The 17727-nt window shown below is 43.0% G+C and overlaps 1 protein-coding gene across 6 annotated transcripts in view; it reads left to right on the top strand.

The window, feature by feature from the left end:
• The window catches only part of TSPAN12 (tetraspanin 12), an 89148-nt gene extending 74274 nt beyond the window's left edge, over positions 1-14874 (top strand). For 3 of the 6 annotated variants that reach the window (XR_014516614.1, XR_014516615.1, XR_014516616.1), the window contains 4 exons: positions 2125-2232; positions 8238-8381; positions 11459-13833; positions 14008-14874. Coding sequence is in view for 3 of the 6 variants with exons in the window: in XM_083463740.1 (XP_083319866.1) it covers positions 2125-2232; positions 8238-8381; positions 11459-11764 (558 nt within the window). In the remaining 3 variants the exon portion in view is untranslated. Of the gene's footprint in view, positions 1-2124; positions 2233-8237; positions 8382-11458 lie in introns of all 6 variants that reach the window. The other 3 variants (XM_083463740.1, XM_083463741.1, XM_083463742.1) reach the window with 1 other exon arrangement.
• The last annotated feature ends 2853 nt before the right edge of the window (positions 14875-17727 follow it).

The raw sequence follows: 17727 nt of genomic DNA, 5'->3' as shown, positions 1-17727 counted from the left end.
TCCTTGTCAACGTGAATGGCTGGAAATTTATTAATACTAGTTCTCACCTGATGTTGTTGTTCTTTAGTCGTTTAGTCATGTCCGACTCTTCGTGACCCCATGGACCAGAGCTCGCCAGGCACTCCTGTCTTCTCTCACCTGATACGTTGAAACAAATCACTGTCACCTCACCTGGTTATGGTCCTTCTTAATTTCTCTTTTGCCGCCTTGCATTTTGCGATAGTGTTTGTAATGCAGCGGCTTACCATTTGCATTTTGCTTTTGTGGTTTTTATACTTTTAAACCACAGAGCCTAGGAATTGCCGATCAGAAGGTCGGTGATTCGAATCCCTGCGACAGGATGAGCTCCTGTTGCTCTGCCCCAGCTCCTGCCAACCTAGCAGTTCGAAAGCACACCAATTCGGGTAGATAAATAGGTACCACTGAGGTGGGAAGGTAAATGGCATTTCTGTGCACTCTGGTTTCCGTCACAGTGTCCCGTTGTGCCAGAAGCAGTTTAGTCATGCTGGCCAGATGACCCGGAAAGCTGTCTGTGGACAAACGCCAGCTCCCTCAACCTGAAAGCGAGATGCGCGCCATAACCCCAGTCTCCTTTGACCAGACTTAACTATCCAGGGGTGCTTTACTGAAATACTGAATGCTTATTGTGCTAAAAGAAAGGGAAACAGCTGATATTACCTTGAATCAGATTTAAATAGAACCAAGTTCACACGAAGCTGGTATCATTTAAAATTGCATTTAAGAATGGATTCCATAGTATTGTCATTCACACGCCAGCATGTACCAGTCTGGAAACGTTATTTCAGCATGGAGGCCCCCATCTTGAGTCACACCATCTGTTTTCATGGGAGGATTTAGTGCTTTTTTTACACGATAAACCTCCTGCTCTATAATAGTTGCTTAGTTTTACGAGGAGCCATTATCACTAGTTTGCTTTTGCAAAATGCTTTCCCGTTAGCTCGCTACCTAATAAGGACAGGCAGGGCAAGGATGTCAAATGATAAAACCCATAAAAATCTGAAGATACCTGCAGATTATCGCACACTAAAGTGGGAGGGATATCACTCGAGGAGCTGCAACAGAAATTTCTCTGCCTGGCTACCCCCTTAACATTCAGCCAACTAGGGAAAAGCTGTAATAGTTTTATTGTTAATGTGAATGTAGGAATGCAGAATTACAGAATTGAGATCAGAATTATGGGGTTTCAGTGGGCGTTTATTTTTATGCAGAATTGCTCTCTCACTCAGAGAACAGTGAAGTTGACGGAAACAGAATCATGCTGAACCTTGTTACTCAAGCACTTACTGGGGTCATGAGAAAACAAGCTGTACACATCTAAAAATAGTATTTATTTTTTGTCGGTGGAGGGGAGAATTGTAAAGGAAATATTTCCTCACACCTATCAAGCACGCACTGCTGGGCAAGTATTGCTGCTGCTGTTTATTTTAGCAGCAAAAATAAACTATGGGTGGTATTCAACTGTGGTTCTGTTTAGACCCACCCAAGCTAATGAACGTGACTAACTTAGCTTCATTAATTTCAATGGGTCTACTCTGAGTAGGACTTAGTTGAATACCACCCAGGTGTTTCTTCCTATCAATTCTCTTCACATTTTGCGGATCATTTTATTAGAGTGTTTTTCAGTCAGGTCTTTTACTGGATAAATATTCATTGTAATTGATTCCCTATCATCCTGGCCAATTTCATGTGCAGGTGTTGTGGTGGTGGTTGTTATTTTGCACAATTCTAAACGAGAATGTATTGCTTTCCTTCAATGAAATATCAAATATAGTCAATATCGGAGAACCGTTTTTGAGAGGAAAGAGCAAACCTGATGAGGTTTTTCCTCTTCAGCCTTCAGAAAAGGGAGCCATGAAAATCCTCACTGTGAAAAACGATGGACAACAAGCTTGAACTTGTATTCAGAAGCATACTGCAGAGCTTAGACATTGTGCTAGTAGCCTTATCCTTTATGAATTTCTCTCATCCCTTTGTGAAGCCATCCAAGATGGCAGCCACCACCACCTCCTCGGGGAGAGAATTGCATAGCTGAATGAATTTTGTCTGTCCTGAGTCTTCTAAGACATGGATTTATGTTTCTGTGTTTTGTCTCCCCACCCTCAGGTCCCTGTGCAGTGGTCAGATATGGTCACTTTGAAAGCCAGAATGACCAACTACGGCTTGCCTAGATATCAGTGGCTTACTCATGCTTGGAATTTCTTTCAGAGAGAGGTAAGTGGTCGAGCTGATACTAAAATAATACAGAACTACAGCAAAACAAAAATACTCATAAACCACAGATAAAACATTAAAAAATACAAAACCAAGTGGATCCATTTCCCCATAAATCTGAAATAAAGATACAAAAAAAAAAACCACCAAGAAAAAACCCCAAACAACATCCCAGCTCCCTTTAAGAAAAAAACCACACCACATAGTTTGTGTTTGGTTTTAATGAATTAGTATAGAAAAGGGAAGTGAGAGCTGGACCATAAATAAGGCTGATTGCCGAAGAATTGATGCTTTTGAATTATGGTGCTGGAGGAGACTCTTGAGAGTCCCATGGACTGCATGAAGATCAAACCTATCCATTCTTAAGGAAATCAGCCCTGAGTGCTCACTGGAAGGACAGATCCTGAAGCTGAGGCTCCAGTACTTTGGCCACCTCATGAGAAGAGAAGACTCCCTGGAAAAGACCCTGATGTTGGGAAAGATGGAGGGCACAAGGAGAAGGGGATGACAGAGGACGAGATGGTTGGAGAGTGTTCTCGAAGCTACAAACATGAGTCTGACCAAACTGCGGGAGGCAGCGGAAGACAGGAGTGCCTGGCGTGCTCTGGTCCATGGGGTCACGAAGAGTCGGACACAACTAAACAACAACAACAATAGAAAAGGGAACAGTAGCTCACTCTCTTGTCCGCTCATGATGAACAATAACCCTGAAGACATGCATTTATTTGTTGAAAAGAGCAGCCGGATTCAGGGAGCAATTGCAACACCCTCTTGCCAGCTGCAGGGTTTAATGAAATGTTGGGGTCTCCAAAGTATTTGTAGACCTGTCGTGCATAGTAGCCAGAGCAGAAGGCGGAGGATCAGGCAGATTGCTGTGCCGCCACGGAGCTAGCAAAGCAGTTGAGCCCCATGCCATCACATAATGGAGACTGCCTTGGCATCCATCAGTTTCCAGCTCAGGGCTGCCTCCACACTAGAAAACCCCACACAGGGATCACGCCAGAGACAATTCTGCTTTCCCCCACATTTGGTGGGCAGAAGGGGGCAGTTCTACAGCAGCCCACAGGGAACATGATTGACATGTCAGTCCCTCCAATCCCACGCCACCCAGTTAAAAGAGGGTTTGAATTGCTGTGCCACTAAGTTATGCTAAGGACAGGCAATAGAAATAGAACTGGGCTGGATGAATCTCAGGCCTGACCTAGGACTCAGCTACACAGCTGCAAATAAAACGTTTTAAGTGTTTTGTAATGTGCAACGTACAAATGGGACACTAGATGGCAAGAGCGAGCTATGGCAATTTCAATGTATTTTTAAAAACTCCCCCCCCCCAAAAAAGCGTTTTCACAGCGTTTTTTTAATATGTGTGTAGATTCCACCCTAGGGTGGGGGAGTTTAACGTTCATAAGTTAAAGTGAGAAGCTTTCCCACAAAATGAAAAAAAGAGCTTGTCAAAGATTGCTAATACTGACTCTAGTGTGAAACTTGAATGTCTAAAGTTGGGTTTGAGGTACAAGTACTGTGTTTTGGATTGTTGATATATTAAAATGGCTAGTTTTTGTTTGTGTTCAATTTATTGCCTCAAACTTATGGTGAGAACAGCCCTGGTTTTGTATATTTTTGAATCCTTGCTGAGGGGAAACACAGCGCTGTTTGTTTGTTTTTTTTAAAAAAGAATGAGCTATTCTATAGCGAAAGCATGGAAGTGCACAAGGTAAAAGCCATTAATTCTAGATATATGTTCAGGAGCAGGAAAAGAACACTTTAAATGCCTGTCATTCTCTTGCCCTGGTTGAAATCTGAAATCTATCACTGTTGCACAGATTTCCTGTTTATTTAAGCATTTCCTGGCCACATTTGATGTCTGTATTTGTTTTAGAAAGCACTCAATAGACAGAACATAGAATTAACAAGTTTAAAGTTGCACTCCTCTAAAGCTATGCAAGTGTGAGAAGAAATAGCAGCTTTTTATGAAGACAGAATGAAAGAATTCTGGTTTGCTTAACCTGAAAAATTAACTTTCTTTCTTGCACTCGGGTGACTGGATTTAAAAATGGAGCCACTAACGTCTTCATCCAGAAAGCTCAGTTTCAGAAATAGCTGTGGGGAGTACTTGTGGGGAACTGCTGCCGTGATCAGTAATTGAGAATCTCTCTCATGATGCTTTGCTCTAACTTAGGGCTGCCATTCATCCAGAATTTCCAGGACATATCTGGAATATGGCAGTTGGAGATAGTGTCCAGGCGGAAATTGCTGAAACGTCCTGGAAAATCTGGACGTATGGCAACCCATGTTAGAATTTCCTTAAAAATACAGTGGTACCTCAGGTTACAGACTCCGTTAACCCAGAAATAGTACCTCGGGTTAAGAACTTTACCTCAGGATGAGAACAGAAATCGCCTGGTGCCTGCGCGGCGGCAGCAAGAGGCCCCATTAGCTAAAGTGGTACCTCAGGTTAAGAACAGTTTCAGGTTAAGAACGGACCTCCAGAACGAATTAAGTTCTTAACCCAAGGTACCACTGTAGCTCAGAATCTTTATCTTCTTCTTCTCCTCCTCCTCCTTCTCCTTCTTCTTCTTCGGAAAAAAAAAAGCTCCCCAACTTCTGCGTCCGGATTTTCACTTTTTGAAATATGGCAACCCTACTTTAACTGGAGGAAACCTCCGTCTATCTATTTACAGAGACTTAAGTGAAAATGTGCAGAAGTGTTTTACCCAAATACTCATTCAGAAATTAACCTGATCCTGCTTTCCAGTGAGCAAAATGACATCGCAATAAATCGCATTTAAGTCATACTTAAGCCACTGAAATAAATGGACTCAGGTTAGCCATGCCATGGATTTAAATGGGTTTACGCTGTGTGTGACTTTGGCTGCAATTCCACCATCTGCTACAAGATTTAGATTGGGCAGACAAAGACCTCCACTCACTTCCATGGGCTCAGCTGGCCTCTTATTGTTCACTGGTGGCATCCCTGAAATAGGGTGTTTGGGAGGGTGGGAATGAATCAGCCCAGGATCCACTGCATTGGGTCCAATCCAGACCCAGCTGATGCTCCATCCCAAAGCTGGCTCAGGAAGAATGCACCACCTTCTTCCAACACAACCCCGCGGCCAAGACCTTCCTGGTTGTGTCAGGGCGGCTAACATCAAATATAAAAACAATTGATTAAAATACAACTTAAAAACAGGATTTAAATACAACTTAAATTGCAGCCTCATCAAATCTTCACCAAACATCAAATCTTCACCAAGGCCAACTATCCAGACTGGTCCTATGTGGGCCAGAAAAAAGCCAGGGAAGTCCCCAAATAGGGGTTCCATCGCAGAAGGAAAAGGAAAGAGGGGGAGGGGGTCATTTTGAAATGTTTCTGGAACCTGAACAATTTATTATAGTAATTTGGTGAACACGTCTCAGCTCTTTGAAAATTTTTGTGTTTAGGGTTTTCACAGCGCCCCTTTAATATATCCCACTCTCCTCCCCCAAACACTTCTAGCTATAAACCTGCCAAACACATGTTTTTTGGTGGTGGTGTTTTTTTGCAGGGTTAGACTAGTATGTGTGCAATCCTTAACACACACACAGCAGAAGAGAGGATGTTGTTTCAGAGTGAATCCCAAAGGCCCATCAATGCAATATCTATTAGTCCATTGCTATGCAGAGCAAAAATGTAAATGAGAGTCATTCGAAATAATGGAGCATTCTTTTGCACAGAAACCTAGGTCAAAACCAGGCTGTCTTTATTCTCAGAATAAATAGAAATAAATCAGACATTTTATAACAGTAATGCTCAGAAACATGGTTGTGTATTTCACTCCCCAATGCAGACTGGAACCTTGTCGTATTTCAGAGTGTGACTCCCCCCATGACGCTGCTTAATTGGAATTCATAGATTATATCCAGTGCTAGTCCTACTCTGAGTAAACCCACTGAAGTTACTGGACATGAGTAACTTAAGTGCATTAATTTTAAAAGGTCGACTCTGAGTATAACTTAGTTGGATGCAACCCCAGTTATTAGATTTATCTGTCTTCATAGGAACTTGCTTCAGAAGGTTCCTTCAGAAACTATTCCTCCATAGGTATATATTTGCATTATTTATCTTGCATTGCCATTCATTATCAGTTAGGATCTGAAGATTTCAGATCCCCTGTCCCCGTTCTCCCAGTTTTCCACTGGATTTCATTTCTGCTTAGTAAGGAAACATGATAGTTATTTCTTGCCTTGCTGGGGCCTTTTGGTGTCAGTTTGAACTAATATTCTCCACTCTTTTCTCCTCTCTCTGTGCATGTGTGTGAGAGACATACATCTGCAAGTTGCACCTGACAAACTGAGCTCTGGCCACAAAAATCTCACACCACAATGAATCTGTTAGTCTTTAAGGAGACATCACAGTTTTGTTTCAGGTGACCAGTGCAGCTCTTCCTGTGAAATTTGTTGCTGTGCACTTTGAAGCCCGTTTCTGTTTCATGAGGACTAGAAACCTGTTTTTTTTAAAAAAAGAAAGCTGAGATTCTTAGGGTGCAGAATGGCCTTCTGCCTGATTTAAATGCCGCAGAAGTGACTGCCTATGAATAGAATTTCCTGCTGTAGAATTTCCTATGAATAGAATTTCCTCCTTTCTTTAAAATTAGCCAGAACCCCAGCAGCACTCTCTTGCCAGATGTACTTTGGAAATAGGGATACATATTAAATGTATCCCTGGCCAGGGGCAATCTTTTAGGAGGCTTAATTAGAAAAGCTCTCTTCCTATTATGGGACAATAACTGATTTGGTGTGTTTCCCGTTTTGAACATTCTGCTAACTATTTTTGACCGCTTACAGATCAGCGTTAGAGCTGCACTCATTCTCTGCCCTAATGAGGGCCTATCTTTTTATTTTACTGAAAGCAGATAATTTTAGTTTGGAAAGGATGTTACTTAAAAAAATAAAAAATACTCGGCTGTGTTTTATGCAGAGTTCTCTGACTTCCTGATACCAACTTGTTAAAAAGAGCTATGCATCGCAAGACACAGGAATGAACCCGAGGTTAAGGGGAATGCGTTTAATGACTACAAATCACACAATTTAGTGTAGGGGTGGGGAGGGATCTCACTTGAGCATTCCTGGAGTTTATGGCCCATTTCTAGAGTCAGTGATTTATGAATTTCAGCCAAGGTGGAAGACTGACAAGCAGAAGGAAGTACAGTGGTGCCCCGCAAGACGAATGCCTCGCAAGACAGAAAACTCGCTAGACGAAAGAGTTTTCCGTTTTGGAGGTGCTTCGCAAAACGAATCTCCTATGGGCTTGCTTCGCAAGACGAAAATGTCTTGCGAGTTCCTGCAGGTTTTTTTTCCTCCCCCCTTTTTCTAAGCCGCTTATCAGCTGATCCAATAAGCCGATAAGCCGCTAAAAGCCGCTAATAGCGCTAATCTGTCAATGGGCTTGCTTCGCAAGACGAAAAAACCACTAGACGAAGAGAATCACAGAACGGATTCTTTTCGTCTTGCGAGGCACCACTGTAGTCAATTTGGCACACCAGAATGAATATATATATAACACATACATATACACTTACACAATACACATACATAACATACTACCTTATTTTCATAACATAAAACATACCTACATTACTCTATATAATACCTACCTATACTGTACATATCAACATACCTACACACCTACTCCACACGGACACCCACCAAGTGACTTGACTTCCAGCCACTCTTGTTACGCTACTTTATTTTTCCAACTAGCTTAAACGCATTTCATTATTTCTTTAATCTCTTCTTCTATCTTGACTTTACCCTCCTTTCACTCTAATCATTTTCTAGATTCACTCAGTATCCGTCAGAAATTCTACTTTTTCCACATAAAGGCACACCAGAATATTTAGTTGAAGGGAGAAATAAGGTGCATTCGAAGTCATACTAGGCTCCATACGGGGTGCAGGGTGGAAGGGGACCTCGGATTCTTCTTAATTCCCATGGAGCATCACACCTGTGCCACCTTCCTTTTGCAGTTTAAATGCTGTGGAGTTGTGTACTTCACGGACTGGCTGGAAATGACGGAGATGGACTGGCCTCCGGACTCCTGTTGCGTCAGAGAATTCCCAGGATGCTCCAAACAGGCGCACCATGAGGATCTCAGTGACCTTTACCAGGAGGTAAGGACGTCGACAACATGTTTGTTTCTAAGCTTTGGAAGGGGGTCTGCTGTTATGGTGCTGACCTTTAAAGCCCTAAACGGCCTTGGCCCACTATACCTGAAGGAGCATCTACACCCCCATTGTTCTGCCCGGACACTGAGGTCCAGCGCCAAGGGCCTTCTGGCGGTTCCCTCGCTGTGAGAGGTCAAGTTACAGGGAACCAGGCAGAGGGCCTTCTCGGTAGTGGCGCCCGCCCTATGGAACCTCCCCAATGACAGGGAAATAAACAACTAGCTGACTTTTAGAAAACATCTGAAGGCAGCCTTGTTTAGGGAAGTTTTTAATGTTTGATGTTTTATTGTTTTTTAATATTTTGTTGGGAGCCACCCAGAGTGGCTGGGGAGGCCCTGCCAGATGGGTGGGGTCTAAGTAATAAATTATTGTTGTTATTATTATTATTATTATTATTAAGCCATTGGTTCAAAAATTCTGCTCTTCTAATTTGCCTCCTGGCACAGGTTTCGTTCCCCTCGCTTAAAAACCCCCAAACTCCAGTTTTATGTTTCTGCATTGTGATAATATGCAAACTACAAAAGACTTTTAATTTCACCTGCAGTGAATTAAATGCCTCGCTCTTTTCATTATCTTCCCACTTCTTTTATCTGAAGAGCTGAAGTGTTTTGCGCGGAGATTTGGATGGAGTATGAACTTTACGGCTATTAGTGAATAATTATAGGCGATCCCATCAATGAGTCTCTATTTTCACTTGTCACATAGCTCCAAAAAACCCTCAGAAGTATGTGGAGAGTGTGGCCTTTTGAATCTCCTTCATGAGAGACCTATAGCTTTCTTATTCAACAGAATGTGCTTTCCTGTGAAAGGAACAAACTCATCTCATCATTTTGGGAGTTCATTAAAAATATCTGTATAGTGATATGGAGCTTTGGAGACTTTCTTCAAAGTCCTCAGAGATCTTGGCATCTTGGCTCTTTAACGAACATAAATTTTTGTGACATCAAAAGGTTCAGTAGAAAACGGGGAGGGTGAAGAGCTGGAACAGAAAAGGCTGTTTTATGACTAGGAAACTAAAAATTCTCTCTCTCTCTCTTTCTCTTTTTAATTTATTGAAAATTATTGTCTTGTTCATTGGCGTTCCTACTCCCCAGGATAGCTAGTTCACTAGTAATAATAATGCCATTAAATATCAGCATTTGAAAGCAGATAAAATGCTGGAACAGCAGAACAATAAAAAACACACACAAGACAGAATTAAAAGCAACTCTAACAATAAACTAAATGGCATGAGGAAAATGAAAAGGAAAAAAAAGGCTTTTCCTGGCAGTGGAAGGTTGTAAGCATTAGTATCAGGCAACTTTCTCTGAGATGGGAGTGTTCCAAATGTTGCTACCGTGGTTGAGGGACTTACCCTCAGAGCATAGGGATTACAGTGGTACCTCGGGTTACAGACGCTTCAGGTTACAGACGCTTCAGGTTACACACTCCGCTAACCCAGAAATAGTACCTCGGGTTAAGAACTTTGCTTCACTTAGTCATGCTGGCCACATGACCCGGAAGCTGTATGCCGGCTCCCTTGGCCGGTAAAGCGAGATGAACGCTGCAACCCCAGAGTCAGCCATGACTGGACCTAATGGTCAGGGGTCCCTTTACCTTTTCAGGAAGGAAACAAGTTTGAAAGGATTTCTTCTTTGAACGGAATGCTTAGAGAAAAAGCTATTTTATTTTCAAGCAGATGGCCAAGAAAACTGCGCTGCAATTAATATAGTTACAATGGTAGAGGTACAGTGGTACCTCGGGTTACATACGCTTCAGGTTACAGACTCCGCTAATCCAGAAATAGTGCTTCAGGTTAAGAACTTTGCTTCAGGATGAGAACAGAAATCGTGCTCTGGCAGCGCAGCAGCAGCAGGAGGCCCCACTAGCTAAAGTGGTGCTTCAGGTTAAGAACTGTTTCAGGTTAAGAACAGACCTCCGGAACGAATTAAGTACTTAACCCGAGGTACCACTGTACCTGGAAAAGGACCTCTGAAGATGACCTCAATTGATGGGCAGGTTCCCATGGAAGTAGGCTATTTTTGAGGTTCCTATGCCTCAAACTGTACAGGGCTTTAAAGGAAAACATCAATACTTCGAATTGAATCGAACAGTGTGTAGCAGAACAATATAACACAAATGCTTGGGAGCACTGCAACAGTTTCTTAGCACTGACCTGAAAGGCTTGAAAAGTCTATCAAGGTGAGAACCAGTGCAGGTACCAATTTCTTTTCTAGATAGTCAGTCTAGAAGGATAACATGATCAGGTACCTCAACCTGCAAAGACTCAAGGAGAACTATGAATTCATCTTGATTTCTCCTAGAATAGGTATTCTGTCAGGATAAGACCCTCTTGGGGCCCAAAGCCAGGCCTGAAACCAAGCTCCTAGGATGCTCAGACTAACACAACAAACACCTTGCCCCAGCAGGGAATATTTTCAGCCAGTTTGGATGATCTTTGGAGTCCTGGATGGGCTTTTGGTCAGGTCCCATGCCTGATTCCTTAGGACAGCTGGGATCACCTCCCCTTGCAAAATATATCAGCTACTTCCCGAACCCAGCCAGTCAGGACACATGGCCAACAAGCCAATGATATAATAATAATAATAATAACAACAACAACAACAACAACAACAACAACAACAACAACAATAATAATAATAATACCCCGCCTATCTGAGTGGGTTTCCACAGCCACTCTGGGCGGCTCCCAACAGAATATTAAAAGCATGATAAAACATCAGACATTAAAAGGGCTTCCTTCAGATGTCTTCTAAAAGCCAGACAGTTGTTTATTATGTTGGTGCTGCCCCAAGAACCCAAGTGGACACAAAGCAGAAACATCAACTTGGCTATGTCCATCTGGCTTCTCTTGTGGCTTCTAGGTCAGCACCCTTCTCCCAGATGAAGCCGTGGATGATAGCTGTTTTGTTTTACAGACTGACATTAAGCAGCAACACCAAAAGCGTTGCGAAAAAGATCTGGAAATTTGGGGTAATGACTTCCAACGGTGGCTGACCTTTCTCATCTCTCTTGGTCCACAGGGTTGTGGTAAAAAAATGTATACCTTCCTGAGAGGAACGAAACAACTGCAAGTGCTTCGGTTTCTTGGAATATCGATTGGGGTCACCCAGATTCTGGCGATGATCCTCACTATTACTTTGCTGTGGGCTCTGTATTACGACCGGCGAGGCCCAGGTACAGATCAAATGTTGTCCTTGAAGAATGACACCACACAGCACCTGTCGTGTCATTCAGTGGAACTGCTGAAACCCAGCCTGACGAGGATTTTGGAGCACACATCCATGGCAAACAGCTTCACCACACACTTTGAAATGGAGGAACTTTAGGGTGATCGTCCCTTTTGCTAATTGTACATTTGAAAAGGGAGTCTGAGGTCCTCATTCTGATTCAGAAAAGAAAACAGAATGAATGGAGATGTTCTTCGTGAATGACAGCGATCCCCGGCTCTTAAAATTCTTATTTCTTAAAACGTTCGTGACCTGAAGGTTCTAGCTATAGTTTTACCACTAAAATATATCTATTGTTTTAAGTACTGAGAGTGAATAGGTTCTGTTTCGTGAGAAGATGTGCATTAATTATATAAAATGCTGATTGTAGCAGGGTCTTTAAACTTTTTAAAAAAATAATCAACATTTTAAAATTAAGAAGCATCTGTCAAAAAGAACACATTCAGGTTATGACTTTAGGGCTCTTTGATTCTGTCTGAACTTTTGATTTTAAATGATTAGGTAAGAGTGTGGGCAACTTGCTCAGCACTGAGAGCTGATCAGTGTTTTCGCTTACTTGTAATTTAAGTAATTTTCATAATCATTTGAAGAAATGGTAGCTGGATGCGTTGCACTCTGATACTCTGATGTGTTGCAAGCCGCAGCTGTTGGATATGTTGCACTCTGATAAGCTTCTTCTGGGGTTGTTAATCACAGCCGAAGGCAGACCCTTCAAAATCTGGAAAAGGGTCTAAAGCCATGAGCTTGGAAAACAGGGATCTCTTTCTCTTTTAAGTGCTTCTTTCGTTCTTAGATTTTAGAAAAAAAATCCAAGATAGTCACCTTTCCTGCTCCGTGGACAGAATCCACCTAGACTGGCTTTTGAATCTTACTTTGATGTTTATGATGGGATGGCATCCTCTGTCACACCTGTGGGAGCCACACTAATTTAAGGACTGTGGCATACACCGCTCTGTCTTCCTATAGAGTGGAGTGGCGGCTGCTGCTGCTCAGAATCTGCTGCCTGAGGCAGTGTTCTCACTCTGGCTAATGGTAGGACCAGCTCTGGGTGAAAAATATTCAGCTGCAGCTTGGTGGAATCCATGTGTCTTAGCTTCCCTGTGTAGTCATAGCCAGTGCAATTCCGAAGTTGGATCTTCGGATCTTTTTCTCCCCCAGCATTTCAAAACCCTGAACATCCAGCCACCCACCACCACGCGCACCTAGACACACAAAGCCCATATCCCATGGGCAAACTAATTGTTGATGCACAGTTAGTTGTTTGTAAGCTGATAGGACTTGATAAATTGCTGGGAAAGCCTATTTCAGCCCCTCTGCTTGGACTTTGTGGAAATTGCCTCTAAAAGATCAGGGATGTTATTTGTATATAATAAGGCATGTGTATGTATAGCAGAACTGAAATACATATTCACATTTTACTTAACACTTTTAAGTTTTGTAAAAAGAGAAACGTGTGTTTTTAGCAGTGTCTTTATCTAGCTTTTTTTTTTTTTAAAAAAAAGAAATACAGTGGTACCTCGGGTTACAGATGCTTCAGGTTATGCATTTTTGGGTGGCGCACCGCGCCAAACCTGGAAGTAGCGGAACAGGTTACTTCCGGGTTTCGGTGCTCACACATGTGCAAAAATGCTAAATCACACTTTGCGCATGTGCAGAAGCGCCGAATCGTGACCCACGCAGACGCGGCGCTGCGGGTTGCGAACGCTGCGGGTTGTGAATGTGCCTCCTTCACAGATCACATTTGCAACCTGAGGTTCCACTGTACCTGAAACATCTACTTTTTAAATGAATTTTTAATGTTCAAATTAAATTATGTGGTCCAGAGAGATTTTTAAAATACTAATAAATGAGATATATCTGAAATACCCACTTTTAGGAGAGGAAATTAAGTGGTGAATGGTCTTGGAACTGGATTTATTGAAGAGAGATTCTACATTCTTTCTAAGCAAGGGATCGTGAGGATAATGTCTTTAATCCTCTTTTTCCTGCCCTGTTCATTTTTTGTTCAGAATGTGTATGGCGTTAACTCTCCCATTGAAGCCAATGATACAGACATGTGTTTAATTCTGGCTTGATTGCTCTTCACTTTTGGTTTCCTTCTTGTAGCACATGGCCTGGTTCATTTTCTTGAATCATCTAGAGCTGTTTGTACCTATAGAAAGCATTCTGTGGGCCACTTGCTTCCTTCTTGGAGCATGCTTTAATCTAGATTGCCTGGGGAGATGGATGTATGGCCAACACTTCTCCAGCCAGCCTCCCCCAGCCTGGTGTCTTCCATATGTTGTTGGACTGCAATTCCACCAGCCGCACACAGAATGCCCAATTATCATGGATGGTGGGAGTTGTAGTTCAAAACATCTAGGAGTCACCAGATTGGGGAAAGACAACCTTGTTTGTTGGAGTAGGAATTTGGAGCAGTTTATTGGACTGGGAATGAGCAACAGCTTGCCTTGCCTCCCCTTCTCTGGTGGCTTGGGTATAGACCCAAGTTTGTTGAAACAGCATTTTCTGAGATCCTTGTTAACAAACCAGGATTATACACCGTGCTTTAAACAGCATTTCTCATTCTGGACCTCTGCGGAGACTGCAATTTAACGGAGAAGGAAGTCTTCTCCGAAGCAACATGGTAAAGAGATTAAAATGTATTTATTGAATTGCGAAAAGTGCATCTTACTGTATTTTATGTGTACTATAGAGTTACGGTTGTTTCCACCTAGCCACATTCTTGTTTCACATGTTATAGTAGTTAATTTAAATGCTTGCCAATCCTATTGTAGCTGCTTAAAAGCTGATTGTGTCGCAAACGCAGGCACATGGCAAGCTGAACTTCTCTGGCTTTGAGCCACGTTGGTCACCCGTCCACTGGTGCTCAAAAATGGGTGTGGGGGTAGAAACCAAAGTCTGGGTAGAAACCAAAGGTTGGAGACGGCCAACTTTTGCATTCCCACAGTAAACTTGAAGTGGCTGCCATGTGACTCTGAGATATATGAACCCACCTTTAAGCTTCTTTCCTCTTGAGCAGTTTCCCTCAGTGCCTGCAAAGTCAGACCAGGGAACTTCCCTCATGGGATAAAGCCAGCATTGCACTGGGCCGAGTGGAAATTTGTGTCCTCCTATGATTTTAAAAATTGTTCCAGTTTGCACTCACAGTGCTTCAGGAGAAAAAAAAAGCTATGTGTAATGTTGCAGGCAATAAAACCACTACTGTCATATATTTTGTCATGGCTTTATTAGAAATGGGAGCTGCCCTTCCATTTTCCTAAGTTTCTAGGATTCTCTTCTGTGTGTTGTAGACAGAAACTTTTGCTTTCTTTATATTTAGCTAATACAGTGGTACCTCGGTTTTCGAATGCCTCCGTAGTCAAACGTTTCGGAACTCAAAAGCCAAAAACCCGGAAGTAAATGCCTCGGTTTTCAAATGTGCCTCAGAAGTCAAACAGGAAATGTGGCTTCCATTTTGAATTTTCCATTTTGAGGCTTCCGCTTTCAGTTTTCAAACATTTTGGAACTTGAACGGACTTCCAGAGTGGAAGTGTTGGTGCTGACCTTTAAAGCCCTAAACAGCCTTGGTCCTGTATACCTGAAGGAGCATCTCCACCCCCATCGTTCAGCCCGGACACTGAGGTCCAACGCCGAGGGCCTTCTGGTCGTTCCCTCATTGAGAAAAGTGAGGTTACAGGGAACCAGGCAGAGGGCCTTCTCGGTAGTAGCAGCTATCCTATTTTTAAAAGACATCTGAAGGCAGCCCTGTTTAGGGAAGTTTTTAATATTTAATGCTGTATTGTTTTTAACACTCGATTGGGAGCCACCCAGAGTGGCTGGGGAAACTCAGCCAGATGGGTGGGGAATAAATAACATATTATTATTATTATTATTATTATTATTATTATTACGTTTGAAAACCAAGGTACCATTGTATTACGGCAAGCCCACAACTTGTGCACATTCACCTTTACACAAAGAAATAGAAAAAGGGGCTGGGGTTGTGGGGATAATTATTTTGGCATTCCCACTCACCATTGAACCCAGTGGGTTTGGGCTATACACAATTTTGGCTTCAGACGTGATCCCTGAAATGTAAGTTGCGGGTCTACTGCATAATGAGAAGGGGAATAACTGCCTCTTTCAAGACAGAGGCCAGCACATTCTCCCACAAGGAGGCCTTTGTCACCCTCTGGACCCAAGATACGTCCAGGCTGGGAAAATTATCCCGCATGCCCTCAAACCACAGCAGCTCAAAATAAGATCCCATACAACAAGATGAGACAGTTCCTCAGGGGCCGTCTTAAAACCAGCATTTTATCACGTGGTGCCACTGCAGTGTTTTCACAGATAACAGCACCTCGCCAGCGCCTAGGGTCCAATAACAAATATTTGCCTATAGAACAAATAGACATTACCTGAGAACTGCCAATCTTTTCTTTATCGCAGGCATGGAGAAATGTCTCTATCTCTGTAGTGCACGCCAATATTTCCTTTTAAGAATCCCCGGAACCGGGAGGCAGAAAAGGTAACTGTCAGTCATGTAGACCTGAGCGTGAATATTAACAGATTCGGGTGCATTACAAATGAGGTGACTGAACTCACACGAGTAATTTTGTAAATTTGGCCTCCTTGGGTCTCTGTTCTCCATCTGTACTTTCACTTCACTTAACGGAGCTTTGTCTAGACACATTAGGTGGAAAGCTTTGGCAACACGTAAGTACAAATAGTTTGGAGAGATCATGTTTAACGGAGCCCTTTTTTAATCTGCCAATTTACGTAGGTGTCCACAGCCTACCTAAAAAAAATTAAACTACAAAAATAGATGGGGATTTATTCCTGCCCATATGGAAGGCATTCATGATTTCTATTGTAATTTTTCTCCCATACAGAAATATTTGCTTATGCTATATATCAGAATTTTTCATCAGATGCATCAAATTCAATCTTGACTGCCTTCTGTCCCACGGTTTCACTTGCCCAAAGGGCCGTTTTTTATTTGTGCAGAAATAAACAGGTGCCTGGCTTTAGTGAGAGTAGACTCTAATGCCTGCAGATTGTATCTTTTGCACCACAGCTTTCCTCTAGCCAACACCACACTGTAGCTTGTGGTCAAGATGTAGCCTAGGCACATTAAATACCTGGAAGCAGATATGCTTATGCCATATCTCTTGGTCACTGTGGTGCTGTGGGTTAAACCACAGAGCCTAGGACTTGCCAATCAGAAGGTCGGTGGTTCGAATCCCTGCAACGGGGTGAGCTCCTGTTGCTCGGTCCCTGCTCCTGCCAACCTAGCAGTTTGAAAGCACGTCAAAGTGCAAGTAGATAAATAGGAACCGCTCCGGCGGGAAGGTAAACGGCATTTCCGTGCGCTGCTCTGGTTCGCCAGAAGCGGCTTAGTCATGCTGGCCACATGACCCGGAAGCTGTACGCCGGCTCCCTTGGCCAATAAAGCGAGATGAGCGCCGCAACCCGAGTCATCCGCGACTGGACCTAACGGTCAGGGGTCCCTTTACCTTTACCTAAGTAAAGGAGGAAGCAGTGTTGCCCTGAGCTGCTAAACAAATTTGGGGAACCCCTTTGAGCCATCTGTAACTGAGAGGAGGGGGGCACATGCCAGTGATGGGCAGTATTAATTGTTGCTGGCATCCGTCTGTCTCAAGAGACAATGGAGTGTGCCTCTGGGAGTGAAGTCAAATTGCTGGAGAATCGCAGCGCCTGCTGTGGCTACAGAGACCGGTAACTTGCTGCCTCCCTCGTTGCTTTTGCTGTGTTAGCAGCACTGAAGTGACGTCTCCGGGCCCAGGCCTGGGCTGCCCAGATGACAAGACCCGCCCCCCCCCTTGGCCTTGACCCAAAGGAAAGCAGAGCAGTACAGTTTGTACCAGCTTGGCTGCAGGAGTTGCTGGAAGGAGGAATACAAGATGCCATCCAACCGTATTAGGAACTCCACTGCAGGTTTAATAATAATAATAATAATAATAATAATAATAATAATAATAATAATTTATTTATTTATACCCCACCCATCTGGCTGGGTTTCCCTAGCCACTCTGCGCAGTTTCCAACAGAATATTAAG

This window comes from Podarcis liolepis (assembly GCF_965112155.1).
Source record: "Podarcis liolepis genome assembly, chromosome: 10".
NCBI classification, from domain to species: Eukaryota; Metazoa; Chordata; class Lepidosauria; order Squamata; family Lacertidae; genus Podarcis; species Podarcis liolepis.
Note: the sequence above shows the minus strand (reverse complement) of the source record. Positions and strands in the feature narration are given on the sequence as shown.